A 20,931-nucleotide genomic window follows, 5' to 3' on the forward strand; every position below is an offset into this window, starting at 1 on the left:
TACATAGTTATATAGTAGTTGAGATTGAATAAAGACAATAGTCCATTCAATTAAACCTGCGTAGGCACGTGGCCGTAATCATCTCTCATACCCCTTAATGTTCTGATCTGATATCCACCTAGCACTGGTCGGTGAGTGGGACAGAGTTGCGATACCACAAACCACTGGACTCTCTTCCCTCCAGGCTCCACCTTGTATCCTCCAGTGAGATTCTTCAGACCATAAAAAAAAGATCTCAGACTTTAGAGAATAGGCCCCCCCAGCCTAGGCAAGGGCTGGGACCTCAATAACCTCCAAGCAGCGTCTCCAGCAAACTGCCCACAGGGGCAGAGCCCCTCAGCCATGGGACTCCTCTGGCAGGGCTAAACACAGAATCCAAGAAAAAAAAATCTCTACCCTAGGCTTCAGACTATTTTTATGCTCTCCAGCCACCTTCTGGACATACCTCCCCAGGGATTGGCTGGATTTCCCATTATTCTTCTTCCAACTGTAAATCTAGAATCTTCTAGATAGGAGGGGGAAGCAATCAGACCAGTAGCCTGTGAAACACTGAGCAGTTTAGAACAATCAACCCCTGCCCCACTAATTACAGAGGAGCTAAACTAAATTTATCTAGAAACCTACAGTATCTGGGAGGGTGATACACATGCTACACAAAGGAGATTGTCGAATAGATGCTCATTGATCTCCTGCTCCATCCTGACATCCACCATGGGGGACCTGGACCCCAGGAGGAACAGATGAGTCCAGAACACATGGTGGGGTGTGGGAGGAACTTTCTGCTATATGTAGAAGTAATTGGTGTTTTTTTGGCTGGCTGTTGCCAATGCAGTGTCACTTTCAAGGGGCTTTCAAGCGAAAGAATCTCTAGAAAACCACCAATCCCTTTCCCCTTAACCACCTTTATTCTCCTTCCCTGTGCTCTCATGCCACTTTTTGTTGCTTCACTATGCCTAAAAGTCAAACTAGTGATTGGTTGCTCAGGCCCAAGTACTAGAGTATTATTACCCTGGAGACGATCACATGCTCCAACAGGGAAAGGTAGTCATTCATTAGGGGTTCCAACTCTTTTAGGAAATCTATGCTAAGTTTAAATTGCAGTAAATGGATGCCTGTTACTAAAACATTAACTCTTCTTTGGTTGTTCTTCTCAGTGGGATGAAGTTAGTGTCCTAGATGGCCAACGGCGCCTCTTACGAACATACGAAGTTTGCAATTCATACGCTCAACGTTCCAACCAGAGCAACTGGCTCCGCACCGGCTACATCGCTGCCCGTGGTGCCCAGCGTGTCCACGTCACACTCCGTTTCTCAATACGAGACTGTGCCAGTCTACGACCACCACCAGGAAGACGTCACCTGGCCTGCCGGGAAACGTTCACACTTTTTTATCGACAAGCTGACGCTGCCATGGAAGCTGAGGACTGGGAGTGGACAGAGGAGGCCTGGACAAAAGTGGATACCATAGGAGCTGGCAAAAGCTTCAGTAGGGACCCAGGCAAGGGAGGCCAAGGTCCACGGATGGATGAGAGGAATTTAGATTTTGGGCCGCTCCGTAAAAATGGATTTTACTTGGCCTTTGTGGATTCTGGGGCCTGCCTCTCTATGGCTGGAGTCAAAGTTTTCTTTCACAAGTGCCCAGCCACGGTGCGCAGCCTGGCATCCTTCCATGAGACGCCATCTCGTGGAGAAGGAGGGGCATCACTGGCTGAAGCCTTAGGCAGTTGTGTTGTTGGCGCTCACCCTTTGGGGACTACAAAACTCAGTCTACACTGCGGAGGAGAGGGGGAATGGATGGTGTCCAGCGGAAGTTGTGCCTGCAATCCAGGGAGAGAAGTGAGTGAAGATGGAACTCAGTGTCGGGGTAAGAGTTAAAGTATTTGTGAAAGTTAATCCAAAGTTTGGTTCGGTTCGGTACTGTACATAATTTTTTCAGTTTCCATTGTCAAAAGTTGTGAATGGTACCCTAATTCCGAACCTTACCCACTTTTTTGGGACCCTTTTATTGGGGTACCAAGCACATTAGTACCGTACCAACAGGGTGGAGCTACACTGTTGAGGTACTGTTGAGCTGAGGTACTGTTTGCGGTGGAAACGCAAGCCTGATCAAGGTGTACCTTTCCGAACCGTACCGAACTGAACCGTACCGAACTGAACCGTACCGAACTGAACCGTACCGCTCAGTGGAAACGAGGGATTAAATGTATTTTAACCACTTGCCGACGACAGCCCCGTGCAGGCAAAGCGACGTACAGCTACGTCACTAGCCTGTGAGCCTATAGGGGGCGACCTCCGTGCGAGTGACCAGCAGACCCGATGTCCGCCGGTCACTCGCGATCGTCAGTTACGGAGGGAGAAAGGCAGGCGGTTAATGTAAACAAAGCCGCCTGTCATTCTCCCTGGTGTAACAGCACTGATCATACGGTTCTGCTATGTAGGACCGTTGATCTCTGCTGTTACACACACAGCCACATCCCTGCACAGTTAGAAACACGCCCCTAGGGACACACTTAACCCCTCCCTCTCCAAAAAAGTTATCCCCTTCACTGCCAGTGTCATTTTTACAGTAACAGTGCATATGTATAGCACTGATTACTGTAGTAATGTCACTGGTACCCCCAAAAGTGTCAAAAATGTCAGTCAAGGGTCCGATCTGTCCGCCGCAATGTCGCAGTCCCCCCAAAAAAATTGCAGATCGCCGCCATTACTCGTTAAAAAAAAAAAACAACAAAAATGACAAAAATCTTTCCCGTAGTTAGTAAACGCAATAACTTTTGCGCAAACCAATCAAAATACGCTTATTGCGATTTTTTACCAAACATAGGTAGCAGAAAACAAATTGGCCTAAAATGTTAAAAAATTTAGATTTTTACATTTTTTTTGGGCGGAATTTCATATAAAAAAATGTGAAAAATATTGTTATTTTTGCAAAATTGTCGCACTTTTTTTGTTTATAGCGCATGATCAAAAAATCGCACAGGTGATCAAATACCACCAAAAGAAAGCTCTGTTTGTGGGAAAAAAAGGACGTCAAATTCGTTTAGGTACAGCGTCGCACGACCGCACAATTGTCCGTTAAATTCACGCAGTGCCGGATCGCAAAATAGGGCCTGGTCAGGAAGGGGGTAAAATCTTCCGGGGCTTAAGTGATTAAAAGACAGTCACATCTGGGGGTCACACAATGATAGAAATATTCATTCCTACATTAATATAATTGTGAAGTAGAATTCTGCAGAATGGAAAAATGTGTTTCGTTTTGGATACGTCATGTTACTAATTTCCTTTAGTTGATTTGTTTTGGAATTTTGTTTAGTTTTTTTAATAATTTTCTAACGAATTACGAATTTTTAGAACAATTTGAATTCAGATTGGTCGAAAAATGATCGATCGATTTGAATTCTGTGTGAAGAATAGCTGGTTGTTAATGTAGCAGGCCAGGAAGCTGGCGGTCGCGTCCTTAAAAGGGTTGTAAATCGCGGATGCTGTCGAAAAAAACAACAACCTGCAAGGCAATGGCATAATGTGCTAGTATGCATTGCATACTAGCACATTATGTAATATTCACCTTGGAACGAAGCCCTCTAGCACTGTACTGTCACTGCTGAGAGAGCTGACATGTTCCCCCGGTCTTTCTTTTGGGTTCGCACGCTCTGGCTTTGGGATTGGCCAAAGCTGCGATGACGGCACTCCCACGCATGGGTGCGGGAGCCCTCGGTTCTGGCACGAAGCTGTGAAGTTTCGGCACGGTATGAGGTCACTAGCTGCATGAAGGGTGAATATCTCCTAACCGGTGCACCTTAATTTAGGCATACCTGTAGGTAAAAATCACCAAGGGGGGTTTATTACCGCTTTAACAACCAATGACTGATCAGCTGTCAGCAGTCCTCCCCACTGACAGCCAAATGCATTAATTAATTAAAAATGCAGAAAAAAACAGCGTTGCCCGCTTCCCGGTCGTTTTCCACGCTTACCGGACCCGCCGGTAGTGGGGAAATTGATCCAGTCCGCTGTCCCCTTAGGCAGGAAGTCGAGTGAGGGCAAGATGGCCCCCACTACACTCTATGGCCTTGGAGGACCAAAGCGACATCACACGTCACTTCCTAGCAACCGATTTAAAGAGTCCATTTTCTTTTTTCAAGATGAAAAAAAATGACTTTTTTCTTTTTTTTTCTCTCTCTTTTTAGTGTAGATGTGAGATGTGAGGTCTTTCTGACCCCAGATCTCACATTAAAGAGGACCTGTCATGCTTATTTCTATTAAAAGGGATGTTTACATTCCTTGTAATAGGAATAAAAGTGATCGAATTATTTTATTTTTTTAAAAAACAGTGTAAAAAAAAAAAAAAGATAAAATAAATAGGAAAAAAAAAATTAAAGCGCCCTGTCCCCGTTAGCTCGCGCGCAGAAGCGAACGCATACGCAAGTTGCGCCCACATATGTAAACATTGTTCAAACCACACATGTGAGGTACCACCACAATCGTTAGAGCGAGAGCAATAATTTGCGCCCCAGACCTCCTCTGTAACTCTAAACTGGTAACCTGCAGACATTTTTAAAATGTCGCCTAGGGGATCTTTAAGTACGAATGTTTGTCGCCATTCCGCGAGCGTGCGCAATTTTGAAGCATGACATGTTGGGTATCTATTTACTCGTCGTAACACTATCTTTCACATTATAGAAAAAAATTGGGCTAACTTTACTGTTTTCTTATTTTTTAATTCAAAAAATAACTTTTCTCCCCAAAAAATTGCGTTTGTAAGACCACTGCGCCAATACGGTGTGATAAAAAATATTGCAACAATCTCCATTTTATTCACTAGGGTCTCTGCTAAAAAAAAAAAATAATGTTTGGGGGTTCTAAGTAATTTTATAGCAAAAAAACGGATTTTACCTTGTGGGCATCAAGTGTCAGAAAAAAGGCCCGCTCCAGAAGTGGTTAACTGACAATTGCGCGGTCGTGCAACACTGTAACTAAATTAGATTGTTGTCTTTTTTTCCCCACAAATAGAGTTGTTTTGGGGGGGGGGGTATGTAATGTGTAATGTGTATAATACCGTGGTGTACGTGTTCAGTATGTGATCCAGTGCAGCAGAGCCGCCTTGCTGCCGTACATGTCGGCAAGCGGTTAATAATTTAAAGCGGAGTTCCGCCTCCCCCTCCAAAAATTGAAAGTCTGCAGCTATACTGTGTACCATACTGTACACATATTGTAGCTGCTGACTTTTAATATTAGGACACTTATCTGTCCTGGAGTCCAGCGATGTCAGCACCGCAGCCAATGTTTACATCGGCTGTTGGGTGCTGCCGCCGCCATTGCCGGTGAGGGAACCCGGCAGTGAAGCCTTGCGGTTTCATGGGAGCGGGTCCCTACTGCGCATGCGTGAAGTGCGCTGCACATTCAGATTGGCTCAGCAGCGGGGGAAGGAGGAGGAGGCCAAACGTCCGAGGGACAGCGCCGCGGCGCCGTCTTCTGGAAGTGGGGAAGGGTACCTGTCAAAAACAGGTACCCCCCCCCAAAAGGTGCCAAATGTGGCACCGGAGGGGGGAGGAAGCAAATGAGTGGAAGTTCCACTTTTGGGTGGATCTCCGCTTTAATAATGCTATCCAAACATCTTTAGTAATATTGACCATGGTCATGGAGTTTAATAACGAATGGACCCGTATCCAAAAGCATCTGACTTTCCGACAGGTCCACCAAGTGTGGAAGGCAGGGAAATGTACTGAAACCTCTGAAATACCAACTGAATAACATCAATAAAACTAAATACAAAGGAGAAATGCATACATTGTTGCCTTTTTGTGCAACAGTAAAAATCGAAGATTCAGGAAACTGGAAATAACACATTAAAAGCCTTTACTGCTTCAGGATGGAGCACTTCCAGGTTTATTCCAAGCACAAGCAGATCAATCAGTGTGGGGCTTCCCTTCCGGATCTTTTCAGTATAGGCTCAGTATGAGTTGCCCAAGCTTTGGACAGATTTACTTTAATCACTTCTGTACCGGAAGATTTTCCCCCTTAATGACCAGGCGTTATTTTGCAATTCGGCACTACGTTATTTTAACGGACAATTGCGCAGTCGTGCGACGATGTACCCAAATAATATTGATGTCTATTTTTTTTCCCACAAATAGAGTTTCTTTTGGTGGTTTTTGATCACCTCTGCGGTTTTTATTTTTTGTGCTATAAACAGAAAAAGAGCAACAATTCTGAAAAAAAAAAACAATATTTTTCACATTCTGCTATATAACATTCCCCCCCCCCCCCCAAAAAAAAAAAAAAAGTAAAAATCTATTTTTTTTTAAACATTTTAGGCCAATTTGTTGTCTGCTACATATTTCTTACAGAAAGGAAGAGAACTCACTGCTCTAGGTGATTCCAGAAGCCTAATGACACACCGGTGCACGCCTCGGCACGCCTCCGTGGATAATCAAATGTAGAAGAAATGGCTGCACTCCAGGTGTGGAGTGTGGATTTTGATCACGCCTGGAGTGCAGCCATTTCTTCTACATTTGCTACATATTTTTGGTGCATATTTTGATTGGTTTGTGTAAGACCCGGTTCACACTAGCGCGACTTGTCAGGCGACTTGGTCGCCTGAAGAGTCGCGGTGGGTCGCCTGCCATAGATTAGCACAGGACCCGTTCTAATAGGAGCGACACAAGTCGCTCCGACTTAGAAAAAGGGTCCTGTACTACTTTGCGGCGACTTGGAGGCGACCTGTATAGACTTCAATGATATGAAGTCCGTGCATGTCGCCCCAGCAAGTAGCGCCGCCCCTATGTGAACGGGGTCTAAAAGTTATCGCGTCACCCCAAACTCGCTCATCCATGTCTTTATGGACCTTGCTTTGTGCACTGGTGCGGAGTCATGCTGGTCCGGCCACATCTGGAGTATTCCGTCCAGTTCTGGGCACCGGTCCTCAGGAAGGATGTGCTGGATGTGCTGGAACTGGAGAGAGTCCAGAGAAGGGCAACAAAAATAATTAGGGGAATGGAGGGCATCAGCTATGAGGAAAGACTACAAGCACTGAACCTATTCTCTCTGGAGAAGAGACGATTGAGGGGGGATATGATATCAATGTACAAATACTGTACTGGTGATGACCCTAGCATAAGGAACAAACTATTCAGAGAAAGGGAATACAATAAGACACGTGGCCACTCACTAAAACTAGAGGAAAAATTGTTTAACCTTAAAATACGTAAGGGGTTCTTCACTGTAAGAGCGGTAAGGATGTGGAATTCTCTTCCACAAGCAGTCATATCAGCAGGGAGCATCGATAGTTTCAAAAAACTATTAGATGGGCACCTTAAAGACCACAACATACAGGGGTTTACAATGTACGGTTAAAAGCAAACACACACACACATCATAGGTTGAACTGGATGGACTTGTGTCTTTTTTCAACCTCACTAACTATGTAACTATGTAACAGGAAGGGGCCATCCCCAAACTGTTCCCACAAAGTTGGGAACATGAAATTGTCCAAAATGTCTCAGTATGCTGACACCTTAAGAGTTCCCTTCACTGGAACTAATGGGCCAAGCCCAACCCCTGAAAAACAACCCCACACCATAATCCCCCTCCACCAAATGATTGGGATCAGCGCACAAAGCAAGGTCCATAAAGACATGGATGAGCGAGTTTGAGGTAGAGGAACTTAACTGGCCTGCACAAAGTCCTGACTTTAACCTGAACACCAATGGGAAGAATTATAGCGGAGACTGCAAGCCAGGCCTTTTTGTCCAACATCAGTGCCTGACCTCACAAATTCACTTCCGGAAGAATGGTCAAACATTCCCATAGTCCCACAGAAGAGTTGAAGCTGTTATAGCTGCAAAGGGTGGGCCAACTCAATATTGAACCCCATGGACTAAGGCTGGGATGCCATTATAGTTCATGTGTGTGTAAAGGTGTCCTAATACTTTTGACAATATAGTGTATTTAAAAAAAAGAAAAAAAGAAAAACTGAAAAATAAATCAAAGAAATAATTAAAAGATAATGTTAACATAAATTAATGAATAAAGTACAAAGACCTCTAATAAAATAAAGTAATAAATAAATACAATAAAAACAATATATACAATTGCACTGGTTCTGCATGCTGACCAATACTTCACCGACATCTTCTGTAACAAAGGATTTAAGCCATTAATCCTCTTTTTTTCCCTCCATGTCTTTCCATACATTGCCTTCGTACACTCCCTTTCATTTATCAAGAAGGATCCATTGCTGATTATGCCGGTCTAATCTCTGAAATCGCTTTAATATAATCTGTTATTTGGGTGGAAGACTGACAAGGGAAAACAGCCAGGTTGCAGAGGGTCTTTAGAATGCTGAATTTAAGCAGCCCATAAATTATTTGATTTTCTTTCCTTTCACAAGAGGCGGAAAGAAAGAAAATTGCTTTATTACCCCATCAACACAATCAATATTAATGGGGATGGGGGAATGCCTCCTGCACGCTACTGTGATCTGCCAGAAGGGGGCGCAGGGAGACTTCCTTGCCTGCAGAACACAATGATTACTGCCGGTGTTCTATCAGAAAGCCGCTACCTATCAGATTGTGCAATAGAAGTGACGTTCAGACCCAAAAACACTTACTGCGCATACGCAATGACGGGTAGCGGTAATCTGATAGAACAGCCATGCCGACATCTTACTACACCCAGCATCATCTTTCATTTCAGAGTAATTTTAGCAATAAAGTGATCGTATATAAATAAATATAATATATTGATATCTGTGATGCTGTTTGGATATTTCATTTTGAAACCATAAAGTGTTAGCGATGAGCAGTGCAGGGTAGGGATCAAACTATATTGTTTTTTCAGGGCCGATTCTGATTTTCTGAACACCCTTCAGACCGATAGCCAATATTAGGTGCCGATATTCTGCACATTTTAAAGTTTTTTTTGCTTTGTTTTTTTACACTGTCCTTTTAATTCATTTTTTTTTTTTGTTTTTTACACCGTCCTTTTAATTAATTTTTTTGTTTTGTTTTTTTACACTGTCCTTTTAATTAATTTTTTTGTTTTGTTTTTTTACACTGTCCTTTTAATTAATTTTTTTTTTTTTTTTTTTTACACTGTCCTTTTAATTAATTTTAATTTTTTTTTTTTACACTGTCCTTTTAATTAATTTTTTTTTTTTTTTTTTTTACACTGTCCTTTTAATTAATTTTTTTGTTTTGTTTTTTTACACTGTCCTTTTAATTAATTTTTTTTTTTTTTTTTTTACACTGTCCTTTTAATTAATTTTTTTTTTTTGTTTTTTACACTGTCCTATTTTAACTTCTTCCGATCCGTGGCTATAGTCGAAGTACGGCTGCAGCGCGAACTCGAATTTCCGGGAGGCCGTCTTTATACGGCCTCCAAGAGACAGGCTCCCCGCGCGCTCCCGCGAGCGCGCATAGGGGAAAATCTGTGTTGGCCGTGTCCCTTGGACACAGCCAATCACAGATCGTGGTAAATGGCCAATCACAGCGGCCATTTACCACAAGATCGGCCCATGCAATGAGAGATGATCTCATATGTAAACATATGAGATCATCTCTCATTGCCAGCTCTCCTTCCTCACACAGAGACTGCAGTGTGAGGAAGGAGCAGAGCCGATCAGCCGCCGGGGACACAGAAGAATGTAATCAGGGCACTGATCACCATTGCCCTGATTACACAAGGTAAATAAAATACACTAAGTGCCCACCATCAGTGCCCACAGTGCCCGGTCAGTGCCCATCAATGCCAGTCAGTGCCCATCAATGCCTGGTCATCTAGGCACTGATAAGCACTGACTGGCAGCACTATGGGCACTGAGTGTGGGCACTGATGGTGCTGCCCATCAGTGCTCATCAGTGCCGCCCATCAGTGCCACCCGTCAGTGTCCATCAGTGCCACCCATCAGTGTCCAGCAGTGCTGCCTCTCAGTGCCCATCAGTGCCGCCCGTCAGTGCCGCCTCTCAGTGCCCAGCAGTGCCACCTCTCAGTGCCCAGCAGTGCCACCTATCAGTGCTCATCAGTGCCGCCTATCAGTGCTCATCAGTGCCGCCTATCAGTGCTCATCAGTGCCGCATATTAGTACCTCCTCATCAGTGCCACCTCATCAGTGCCCATAAGTGCCACCTCATCAGTGCCCATTAGTGCAGCCTATCAGTGCCCATCAGTGCCGCCTCATCAGCGCACATCAGTGAAGGAGAAAAATTTATTTATTTTCAAAATTTACTCGCAGAAAATAAGAAAAACTTTCTTTTTTCTTTGTAAGAAATAAAAAACCCAGAGATGATTAAATACCACCAAAAGAAAGCTCTATTTGTGTGAAAAAAATTTCATATGGGTACAGTGTAGCAATTGTCATTCAAAGCGTGAGAGCACTGAAAGCTGAAAATTGGCCTGGATAGGAAGGGGGTGAAAGTGCCCGGTAGGCAAGTGGTTAATTATTGGTTTTTTTTTTTGTGTTTTTTTACACTGTCCTTTTTTAATTTTTTTTTTGTTTGTTTTTTACACTGTCCTTTTTTATTTTTTTTTTTGTTTGTTTGTTTTTTACATTGTCCTTTTTTAATTTTTTCTTTTGTTTTTTATACTGTCCCTTTTAATTTTTTCCTTTTGATCACTTTTATTGCTATTACAAGGAATGTAAACATCCCTTGTGACAGTAATAGGCAGTGACAGGAACTCTTTATGGAGGGATCTGGAGTCTGTAAGACCCCAACCCCCTCCTCTGCACTTAAAAGCATTAAAAAAGCCAAGTTTGGCTGTTTTGTATACTGTCATTTTTTTGAATTTGGTACCTTTACCACTTCTGAACCGGAAGGATTTGCCCCCTTAATGACCAGGCCATTTTTTGACATTCAGCACTGCGTTATTTTAATGGACAATTGAGCTGTCGTAGGACACTTTACCAAAATAAAATGTATGTCCTTTTTTTTCCCCACAAATAGAGCTTTCTTTTGGTGATATTTAATCCCCTGTGTGATTTTTTTTTTTGTGTGCTAAACTAAAAGAGTGACAATTCTGAAAAAAACAAAAAAAAAAAACAATATTTTTCACTTTCTGCTATATAACATTCCCAATAAAATAAATGAAACATCTAATTTTTTTCATCCTTTTAGGCCAATATGTATTCTGCTACATATGCTGGTAAAACAAAATCCCAATAAGCGTATTTTGATTGGTTTGCGCAAACGTTATCACGTCTACAAACAATGGGAAAGATTTATGTCATTTTTATTTATTTTTTTTATACTAGTAATGGCAGCGATCAGCGACTTTTAGCGAGACTGTGACATTGCAGCGGACAGATCGGACACCTAACTGACATTATTGGGGGGACCAGTGACATTACTACAGTAATCAGTGCTAAAAATATGCACTGTTACTATAATAATGACACTGACAGGGAAGGGGTTAACTCAGGGGCGATCAAAGGGTTAAGTGTGAGCCAAGGGGGTATTTCCTAACTGTGAGGGGAATGGGCTTGTGGAATCAACACAGAGACCTGTGATCCTAAATAGAAGAGAGACCGCTGCTCTTTCTCCACGGGGAGCGATCGCTGGTGCCCGGAGGCAATCGCGGCCGCCGGCCACGTGAATCAGCTTCCCTGCTGTCTAATGGGGGTGCGCGCGTGCCCCCAGGATTGCTCCCGCGGATCGCCGTACGGCAATTCGCGCAGCCGAGCCAGCCTGCCGCAGTATATATGCAGCGGACGGTCGGCAAGCGATTAAGGCTCCAGTAACCGGAAGTGATGTCATGATATCCCTTCCTGGGTTACTACATCGAAGACCCAATCAAAGCTGATTCTGATTTTGTTTGGGTTTTCGGCCAGCGAGCGTACGTGCCAGCTGGTTGCTCGAGCCTCCCGATGCCAGCTTGTAATAACAGCCGAGTAGCTGCTTAGCCGCATTGGTTGTTATTACAAGAAAGCCAACTGTCCGCTCTAAAAAAAGGCACCGGGATGATGTCTGTAGCTGCAGGCATCACTCAGGTACAACCGCTTGAAGCAATATCAACCATATCGGCAAGTTTGTGGCTAATATGGATACTTAAAAAAAAGTGAATATCGGCCTCCGATAATTGGCCCCACCGAGAATCGATCGATCCCTCGTGCAGGGTGTACCAACATGGCCTCCCCCACCTTCACTGCTTTGAAAATGTAACCTCAAAACAGCATCACAGATGTCAATATACTATATTTATTTATATACGCTCATTTTATTGCTAAAATTACTCAGAAATTCAAGACGTAGCTGGGTGTAGTAAGATAGCAGCATGGGTGTTCTATCAGAATACCGCAACCCGTCAGATCATGAAGTGTTTGGAACGCATGGTGGAACGCATCGCGCATGCGCAGTAAGTGTTTTATGGTCTGAAAGTCACTTCCATTACACAATCTGATGGGTAGAGGCATTCTGATAGAACACCGGCAGCAGTCATCATGTAAAAAATCAGACAGGCTGGTTGTACCCAATGAATGGATCGATGGATTGACTTAGGTCCAATAGGCTTGCCCATAGATAGATGAAATCTCAGCCAGTCCCATCTGAAAATAATTTTGATCTATGTATGGCCAGCTTTAGATTTTTGATGACCCTCAAATGAAGAGGATGCTGGATAGGTGGGTATAGGTCCTCATGATAAGCCTCCATGTGCATGAGGCCAAATACTTCTTCGGTTGCTGGAACCTTCAGCTCTCCAGGTCCGTTATATACATGGCATGGATTTGGCAATTTTCATTGGTTTTCTGTTCTACTGACACACGCGTTTCACTTCCTCTTTCCTGAGGGTTCAGTGGAAAGATCTGCCTGCTAAAGTCATATATGAACAATTGCCCAATTGTTGCCCTGATATTGTATTTATTGTCTGGTTGTTGCTCATGTCCTGTATATGATTGCCCATTTGTTGACCCCTCTATTACAATGATTGTCTGTTTGTTGTCCATCTATTGTCACAATTGTCTGGTTCTTGCCTATTCACATTTGAGCATGAGTGTTTTTGGGTGATTTTGAAGAAATGCTGAGAAAGTCCTTTAATTACTGGGAGTGGCAGGGAACACAAAAAAGCTCATGACATGCCTTAAACACATTTTAGGCATTTTTCAAGGACTCTCATTGAAATTCATAGGGGTAAAAAAAATGCAAGAATATGTCCCAAAGAAGTTCATGTACGTTTTGGGCGGGGCACAAATGGAAATGAGGGCAGGGCTAGTGATCGACCTATATCGGTTTTTCGTTGCCGATATCGATACTGATACTTATTTTTCTTAACAGGTACTCTTGTGAAGGGATCTGGGGGTCTAAAAGACCCCAAACCCCTCCTCTGCACGTAAAAGCATTCAAAACGCCAGGTTTGGCTGTTTTGAATGCTGTCATTTTTTTAAATCTGGCGCAGAGTACCCGGAAATTATGTCATGACATCACTTCCGGGTTTTTGCTTGGAGACCCGATCAGAGCCGAATTTGATCGGGTCTTCGGTGGCCGTGCAGGCTGGTTGCTCAGGATAGGAACGTTTTGACCGCAGGAAAATGCAAACAACTGTTTGTAGACTGTGTGTACATGAAGCCTTAGAAATGTGGGCAGGATCCGTCACTTTTGGAAATGTGGGCGGGGTCTGTCACTATTGGAAATGTGGGTGAGGGCTATCACTGTTGGAAATGTGGACCATGCTTGTCACTGTTGAAATTGTGGGTGGGGCCTATTACTGTTGGAAATGTGGACTGGGCTTGTCACTGTTGGAAATGTGTTTGGGGCCTATCACTGTTGGAAATGTGGATTGGCCTTGTCACTGTTGGAAATGTGGGTGGGGGCTATCTCTGTTGGAAATGTGGACTGGGCTTGTCACTGTTGAAAATGTGGGTGGGGCTTATCTCTGTTGGAAATGTGGACTGGACTTTTCACTGTTGAAAATGTGGGTGGGGCTTATCTCTGTTGAAAATGTGGACTGGGCCTGTCACTGTTGGAAATGTGAGTGGGGGCTATCTCTGTTGGAAATGTGGACTGGGCTTGTCACTGTTGAAAATGTGGGTGGGGCTTATCTCTGTTGGAAATGTGGACTGGGCTTTTCACTGTTAAAAATGTGGGTGGGGCTTATCTCTGTTGGAAATGTGGAATGGGCTTGTCACTGTTGGAAATGTGGGTGGGGCCTATCACTGTTGGAAATGTGGACTGGGCTTGTCACTGTTGGAAATGTGGGTGGGGCCTATCACTGTTGGAAATGTGGACTGGGCTTGTCACTGTTGGAAATGTGGGTGGAGCCTATTACTGTTGTAAATGTGGACTGGGCTTGTCACTGTTGGAAATGTGGGTGGAACCTATTACTGTTGGAAATGTGGATTGGGCTTGTCACTGTTGGAAATGTGGGTGGGGGCTATTACTGTTGGAAATGTGGATTGGCCTTGTCACTGTTGGAAATGTGGGTGGGGGCTATCTCTGTTGGAAATGTGGACTGGGCTTGTCACTGTTGAAAATGTGGGTGGGGCCTATTACTGTTGGAAATGTGGACTGGGCTTGTCAATGTTGGAAATGTGGGTAGGGCCTATCACTGTTGGAAATGTGGACTGGGCTTGTCACTGTTGGAAATGTGGGTGGGGCCTATCACTGTTGGAAATGTGGACGTTACAGGAGAAGCACACTTTAATTAAGATAGTGGGGGGGGGGGGCAGTTTGAGTTTAGGGGTTGATTGTTGATTAATAAAAAAAGTTTACCATGAAACATTGTCACAAATGTGGGCTAAGACCTCTCTACCACTAATGTATGCGGGTATTTTCTACTGACCACTAATGTATGCGGGTATTTTCTACTGACCAATAATGTATGCGGGTATTTTCTACTGACCACTAATGTATGCGGGTATTTTCTACTGACCACTAATGTATGCGGGTATTTTCTACTGACCACTAATGTATGCGGGTATTTTCTACCGACCACTAATGTATGCGGGTATTTTCTACCGACCACTAATGTATGTGGGTATTTTCTACTGACCACGAATGAATGCGGGTATTTTCTACTGACCACTAATGTATGCGGCTATTTTCTACTGACCACTAATGTATGCGGGTATTTTCTACTGACCACTAATGTATGCGGCTATTTTCTACTGACCACTAATGTATGCGGGTATTTTCTACTGACCACTAATGTATGCGGGTATTTTCTACTGACCACTAATGTATGCGGGTATTTTCTACTGACCACTAATGTATGCGGCTATTTTCTACTGACCACTAATGTAAGGACCATTTCTCCACTAATCAACAGTGTAAGGAAACACTAAAACATTTCAGTCTGTATTTATCTTCTGGTCATTCTATTTCATTTATTTTCATGATCAATACTGATGTATAGATCAAAGGAGTATTGTTAAATGATCAGATTTGGTTGTAAAATATTCTGGGTATGCCATATTATTTATTCTTTTATTTAAAACTTTTAACAGCTTATTGATTATGCCATTTTACTGTGAAATGTAGGTATAATTGTTAATAGGGGCCTTCTGAATTTTTTTTCAAGGATTCCTTTGGGGTAGAAGGTTGAACGATGCTGGTTTAGAAATGTCTTGGTGCCGATGAACCCTGCGATGGAAGTCTGGCCATGCAGTGGTACTAAGATTCAAATTTTCTATAGCGTGCCTGGCAGTTAGAGGTTTTTAGGCACGTTTCCACAAGAACGGTTGTGAGAAATGTTAATGAGTCTGTTATGTTGCCATTTTAGATGCATACATTGTTTATCAGAGCGGGATGGCCATTGTCATTTGTTTGTAGCTTTCCTAACCTTTTATCTGCTCTCTGGTGGCTTGTAATATTCAATATACTGAAAGACGCATACACAAGCAGCTTGAAAAGACACTCAGTGCTGTACATCGCCTGCAGCTACTTTTTATGAATGTTTCCAAGTCATTTCTTTCCCTGTGCCTTGCTACCAGTCCCTACTAGTGTCCCTCTTCATATGTTTACAAAAACTCTCTCTCTGAAATATTTATCCTAATTTGTTTTTGGATTGAAAGGATCAAAAAAAACTAAAATGCCAAAAAATAATTTTATATAAAAGTGTTAGATCATCCATCCAGTTCATTCCTTTAGAACAGGGGTGGGGAACCAACGTCCCGGGGGCCGTATGCGGCCCTCGAAGTCATTTGGTCCGGCCCCCCGTGCAGCTGAGTCTGTGTCTCTCAGCTGATCTGTGAGAACGGAGCCGATGCTTCCTATATAGTTCCGGCTCCGTTCTGACGGTCTGAGTGAGTCACAGGCAGAGTTATATCATATGCACTCCGCCTGTGACCAATACAGGAAACATCCCCCCTTCCTCCAGCACGGCGCCGCTGCTAGCCAGCATTTCCCGTCAGCAGCACACACAGCAGTACCAGACAGAACCAGCAGTACCAGCCAGAGCCAGCAGTACTCACAGCAGTATAAGCCAGAGCCAGCAGTACCAGTCAGAGCCAGTAGAACCCAAAGCAGTACCAGCCAGAGTCAGCACTCAGCAGTACCCACAACAGTACCAGCCAGCAGTACCCACAGCAATACCAGCCTCAGCCAGCAGTACCAGCCTCAGCCAGCAGTACCCACAGCACAGTACCAGCCAGCAGTACCAGCCAGCAGTACCCACAGCACAGTACCAGCCTGAATCAGCAATACCCACAGCAGTACCAGCCAGCTATACCCACCAGCATTACCCACCAGCAGTTCTTTTCAAAACTTACCACCACAAAGTCGACTACACTCCAGACTGACCGACGCAAACATGGAAAACCAGTTGCAAGTAGCAACATCATCAATACCAGCTAACATCACACACCTCACCAAAGAGAAGCAGTTGCATCCGTCACATTAGGGGTGAGTAAATTACATTTTTGACCAAATATAACAGGCACATTCTTAAGTTGATCATTTTGTACGGCCCCCGAATGATTTTATAAATACCCAAATGGCCCTTGGCAGAAAAAAGGTTCCCCACCCCTGCTTTAGAACAACCTTTCTTTACCGGGGTTCTGTCCGAGCCTAGGGTTCCTCTAGAACATTTCTCTATCAGGGTTCCATGGAAGTCTAGGGTTCCTCTAGAACAATTCTCTATCAGGGTTCCATGGAAGTCTAGGGTTCCTCTAGAACAATTCTCTATCAGGGTTCCATGGAAGTATAGGGTTCCTCTAGAACAATTCTCTATCAAGGTCCCATGGAAGTATAGGGTTCCTCTAGAACAATTCTCTATCAGGGTTCCATGGAAGTCTAGGGTTCCTCTAGAACAATTTTCTATCAGGGTTCCATGGAAGTATAGGGTTCCTCTAGAACAATTCTCTATCAGGGTTCCATTGAAGTATAGGGTTCCTCTAGAACAATTCTCTACCAGGGTTCCATTGAAGTATAGGGTTCCTCTAGAACAATTCTCTATCAGGGTTCCATGGAAGTCTAGGGTTCCTCTAGAACAATTCTCTACCAGGGTTCCATGGAAGTCTAGGGTTCCTCTGGAACATTTCTCTATCAGGGTTCCATGGAAGTCTAGGGTTCCTCTAGAGCAGCTTTTCTCAACCATTTCAACACAGAGGAACCCTTGAAATAAATTTCTGGTCTCGGGGAACCCCTGCTAAAAGTTAAAAATCTACAACTCATGACACATTAGTGTGACAGTCAGTGGGAAGAATGCTCCTTACTCTTGTCATCATTGGGAAGAGTTACCCCATTACAGATAGCTAAAAGGAACAATGGTGTCAGGGGGAACTTACCTGAGAGGAAGAAATTGCTCATTGCTCAAGGAACCCCTAGCAACCTCATGAGGAACCCTAGGATTCCACAGAGCCCTGGTTGAGAAACCCCGCTCTAGAGCAATTTTCTATCAGGGTTCCATGGAAGATTAGGGTTTCTCTAGAGCAGCCTTTCTCAACCAGAATTCCATATAACCATAGGGTTCCTCTAGAGTCTCTCTAAACTCTCTTTTTCGACCAGGCCTTTTGGAGCCTAGGATTCCTCTAGAGCAGGGGTCTCCAAATTTTCTAAACAAAGGGCCTTCAGATTTTGGGTTTGTTAGTGTCAGTGGGAGGAATAATGCCCATTCGGGGTCAGTGGGAGGAATATTATTACCACATTGTTGGTGTCAGTGGAAGGATTTGTGTCCCATCATTGGTGCCTGTAGGAAGAATAATGCCCCATCATTGGCATCAGTGGGAGGAATAGTGTCTTGTATCAGTGAAAGGAACACCAGCCCAAGGGCCAGATAAAGTCAAGCAAAGGGCCGCATCTGGCCCAAGGGGCAGCAATTTGGATATCACTGCTCTAGAGCAATCTTTACCAGGGTTCCTCCTGGCATTGCTAGGTGTTCCTTGATCAGAGAAAAATAGTACATGAAATTCCCATGTACACTGTCCAGCAATGGATAATTACAAGATACAATTTTCCACTATCCAGTAAGATGTCATTTCTATACTGACCACTAATATTAGAGGACACCACAGTTTTCTTTGCATCATACCATTATTTATGTATTTTCAACACCCTGAGGCTGCTGCTGGGTGTAGCCATCTTGCGTGTAATGTCAGTAGCCCCAACAAACTTAGAGGTTGTAAAGGCAGAAGGTTGTTTTATCTAAAGAGCCCATTCACACTAGCCCAAATTGTGAGGCGACTTCTGTGCCCTCAAGTCGCCCCAAGTCGCTTGACATAACAAAAGCAATGTTAATCAATCGGTGCCGTGTAATGGTATATATATATTCCATTATCTCTGCTTGGTCTGTGTGAGTGGCACTGGTGGACACGGATTCGTGGCACTGATACGTGGCACTGGTGGACACTGATTTGTGGCACTGATATGTGGCACTGGTGGACACTGATTCGTGGCACTGATACGTGGCACTGATACGTGGCACTGGTTGACACTGATACGTGGCACTGATACGTGGCACTGGTGAACACTGATACGTGGCACTGATATGTGGCACTGATACGTGACACTGATACGTGGCACTGATACGTGGCACTGGTGGACACTGATTTGTGGCACTGATACGTGGCACTGGTGGACACTGATTCGTGGCACTGATACGTGGCACTGGTGGACACTGATACGTGGCACTGGAGGGCAGTGGCACTGGTGGACACATACATGGCACTGGTGGGCAGTGGCACTGGTGGACACTGATATGTGGCACTGGTGTGCAATGAGGAAATGAGTAAAAAAAAAAACAGAAAAGGGGAATTAGGTCACAACACATCATATTCTGATTGGCCAAATACAAAGTCGTCTGTCATATAAGTCGCGCAAAATAATTCACAAGTCGTGCTGAAGTCACGGTAAAAAGTCGCTCCTATATGGGGCAACTTATGGTCGTGGCAGTGTGAACCGGCTTTAATGCATTAAGATAAAAAAAACCTTCTGTGTGCAGCAGCCCCCCTCAAGCTTACCTGAGCCCATCTCTATCCAGCGATGTTGCAGGAGTTTCTCAGCTGCCTGAGACTCCCCTTCCCATTGGCTGAAACAGCAGCATGGAATGATTGGCTCCTGCTGCTGTCAATCAAAGTCAGCGAGCCGGCCAATCAGGAGAGAGATGGGGCGGGGCCAGGTCATGGCTCCGTGTCTGAATGGACGGAGAGGAATCTGTGACCTCCTGGCACTCAACAGGAGGACCAGGATTACAGAAGAAGCACCTGAGAAGAGGAGGATCTGGGCCACTCTGTGCAAAACCAACTAGACAGAGGAGGTAAGTAGAAGTCTGCATTCACACTGGTACGACTTGGTCAGCCTGACAAGACGTGCAGCGTCGCGTCCCATAGTGTAGTACAGGACCGGTTCTAATAGGAGCGACACAAGTCGCTCCGACTTAGAAAAAGGGTCCTGTACTACTTCGGGGCGACCTGGAGCGACTTGCATAGACATTCATTTTATGAAGTCCGTGCAAGTCGTGCCGAAGTCGTGGTGCACGCGACTTCACAGGTCGCCCCCGAAGTCGGATCGCCATAGTGTGAACCGACGCTAACGTGTGTGTTATTTATTTATTTTTTGTTTAAACGAGAGTTTACAATCACTTTCAGCTGGCCATACATGGATAAAAATCCGACAGGCTGGTTGTACAGAAGTCAATCTACTAACTGACATCTGTGCAAGTAGCCTGTTGGAAAGTGTCTGCACGATTCGCATCACCAGCTATAGCCGGCAGCAATGATCAGTGTATTCCGACGTCAGGTTAGACTCCCTGCCATCAGAACACAATAATCTCAGCAGGTGTGATTTCCTTATCCATATGTGGGGGACTGGAGGGCACTATAAGAAACTGTTGTAGATTGGGGCACTATGGAGGCTGGAGACTATAGCAAACCAGGGGGCACTGCGTGAGGTAGGGGTACACTGTGGGGTCTGAGGTTTCTCAGGGGTTCGGGGGGGATCTGGATGCACTGTGCGAGGTTGAGGGGGGGCATGGTGGACCACATTTAAAAATCTCTTCTTCAAAAAAATATTAATTTTTTTGTTGTTTTACATGATTGCAACATCAGCAAAGACTCCATCCACCTTTTTATTTTATTACTGTGTTCCCTGTGGCATGAGGAAAACAAAATGTGAAACACTTATCTTCCCCCAATGAATCTAGGTCACCAGCCCCAAAGCGTGAACAGACTTCTGCCTCTTGTAGAGTGAAATGTCACTCTATGGAAAGAACGTCAGACTGAAACCGACAAGATGCTCCAATATGTGCATTTTCATTACGGCTTCAGAAAGATTAAACTAAATATCAACATTAAAGGAGAACTCCTGGCAAGGATACAAAAAAAAATCATTATTTAGGGAAATGTCTACAAAATGTGTACAATTTAGAAGGAATTCTATACTAATACTAGGGAGGGCCACTCTTTGCTCAGGTCTTCACGGCATGGATTCCACATTCCCCCAATGTTCCCTTACCATTTGCATTGTCCAAATTCATTTCTTGGTCTACCACACCCCAGAGGTGTTCTGTTGGA

The 20,931-nt window shown here is 44.2% G+C and overlaps 1 protein-coding gene across 1 annotated transcript in view; it reads left to right on the plus strand.

Moving 5' to 3' along the window:
• LOC309562560 (ephrin type-B receptor 5-like) overlaps nucleotides 1-20,931 on the plus strand; it is a 128,052-nt gene that overhangs the window by 34,551 nt on the left and 72,570 nt on the right. The window contains exon 3 of the mRNA XM_082266809.1: nucleotides 1,155-1,863. Within this exon, the coding sequence (XP_082122935.1) occupies nucleotides 1,155-1,863 (709 nt within the window). The remainder of the gene's footprint in view (nucleotides 1-1,154; nucleotides 1,864-20,931) is intronic.

The sequence above is a fragment of the Pelophylax lessonae genome (assembly GCF_965119305.1).
Source record: "Pelophylax lessonae genome assembly, chromosome: 9".
Lineage (NCBI taxonomy): Eukaryota > Metazoa > Chordata > Amphibia > Anura > Ranidae > Pelophylax > Pelophylax lessonae.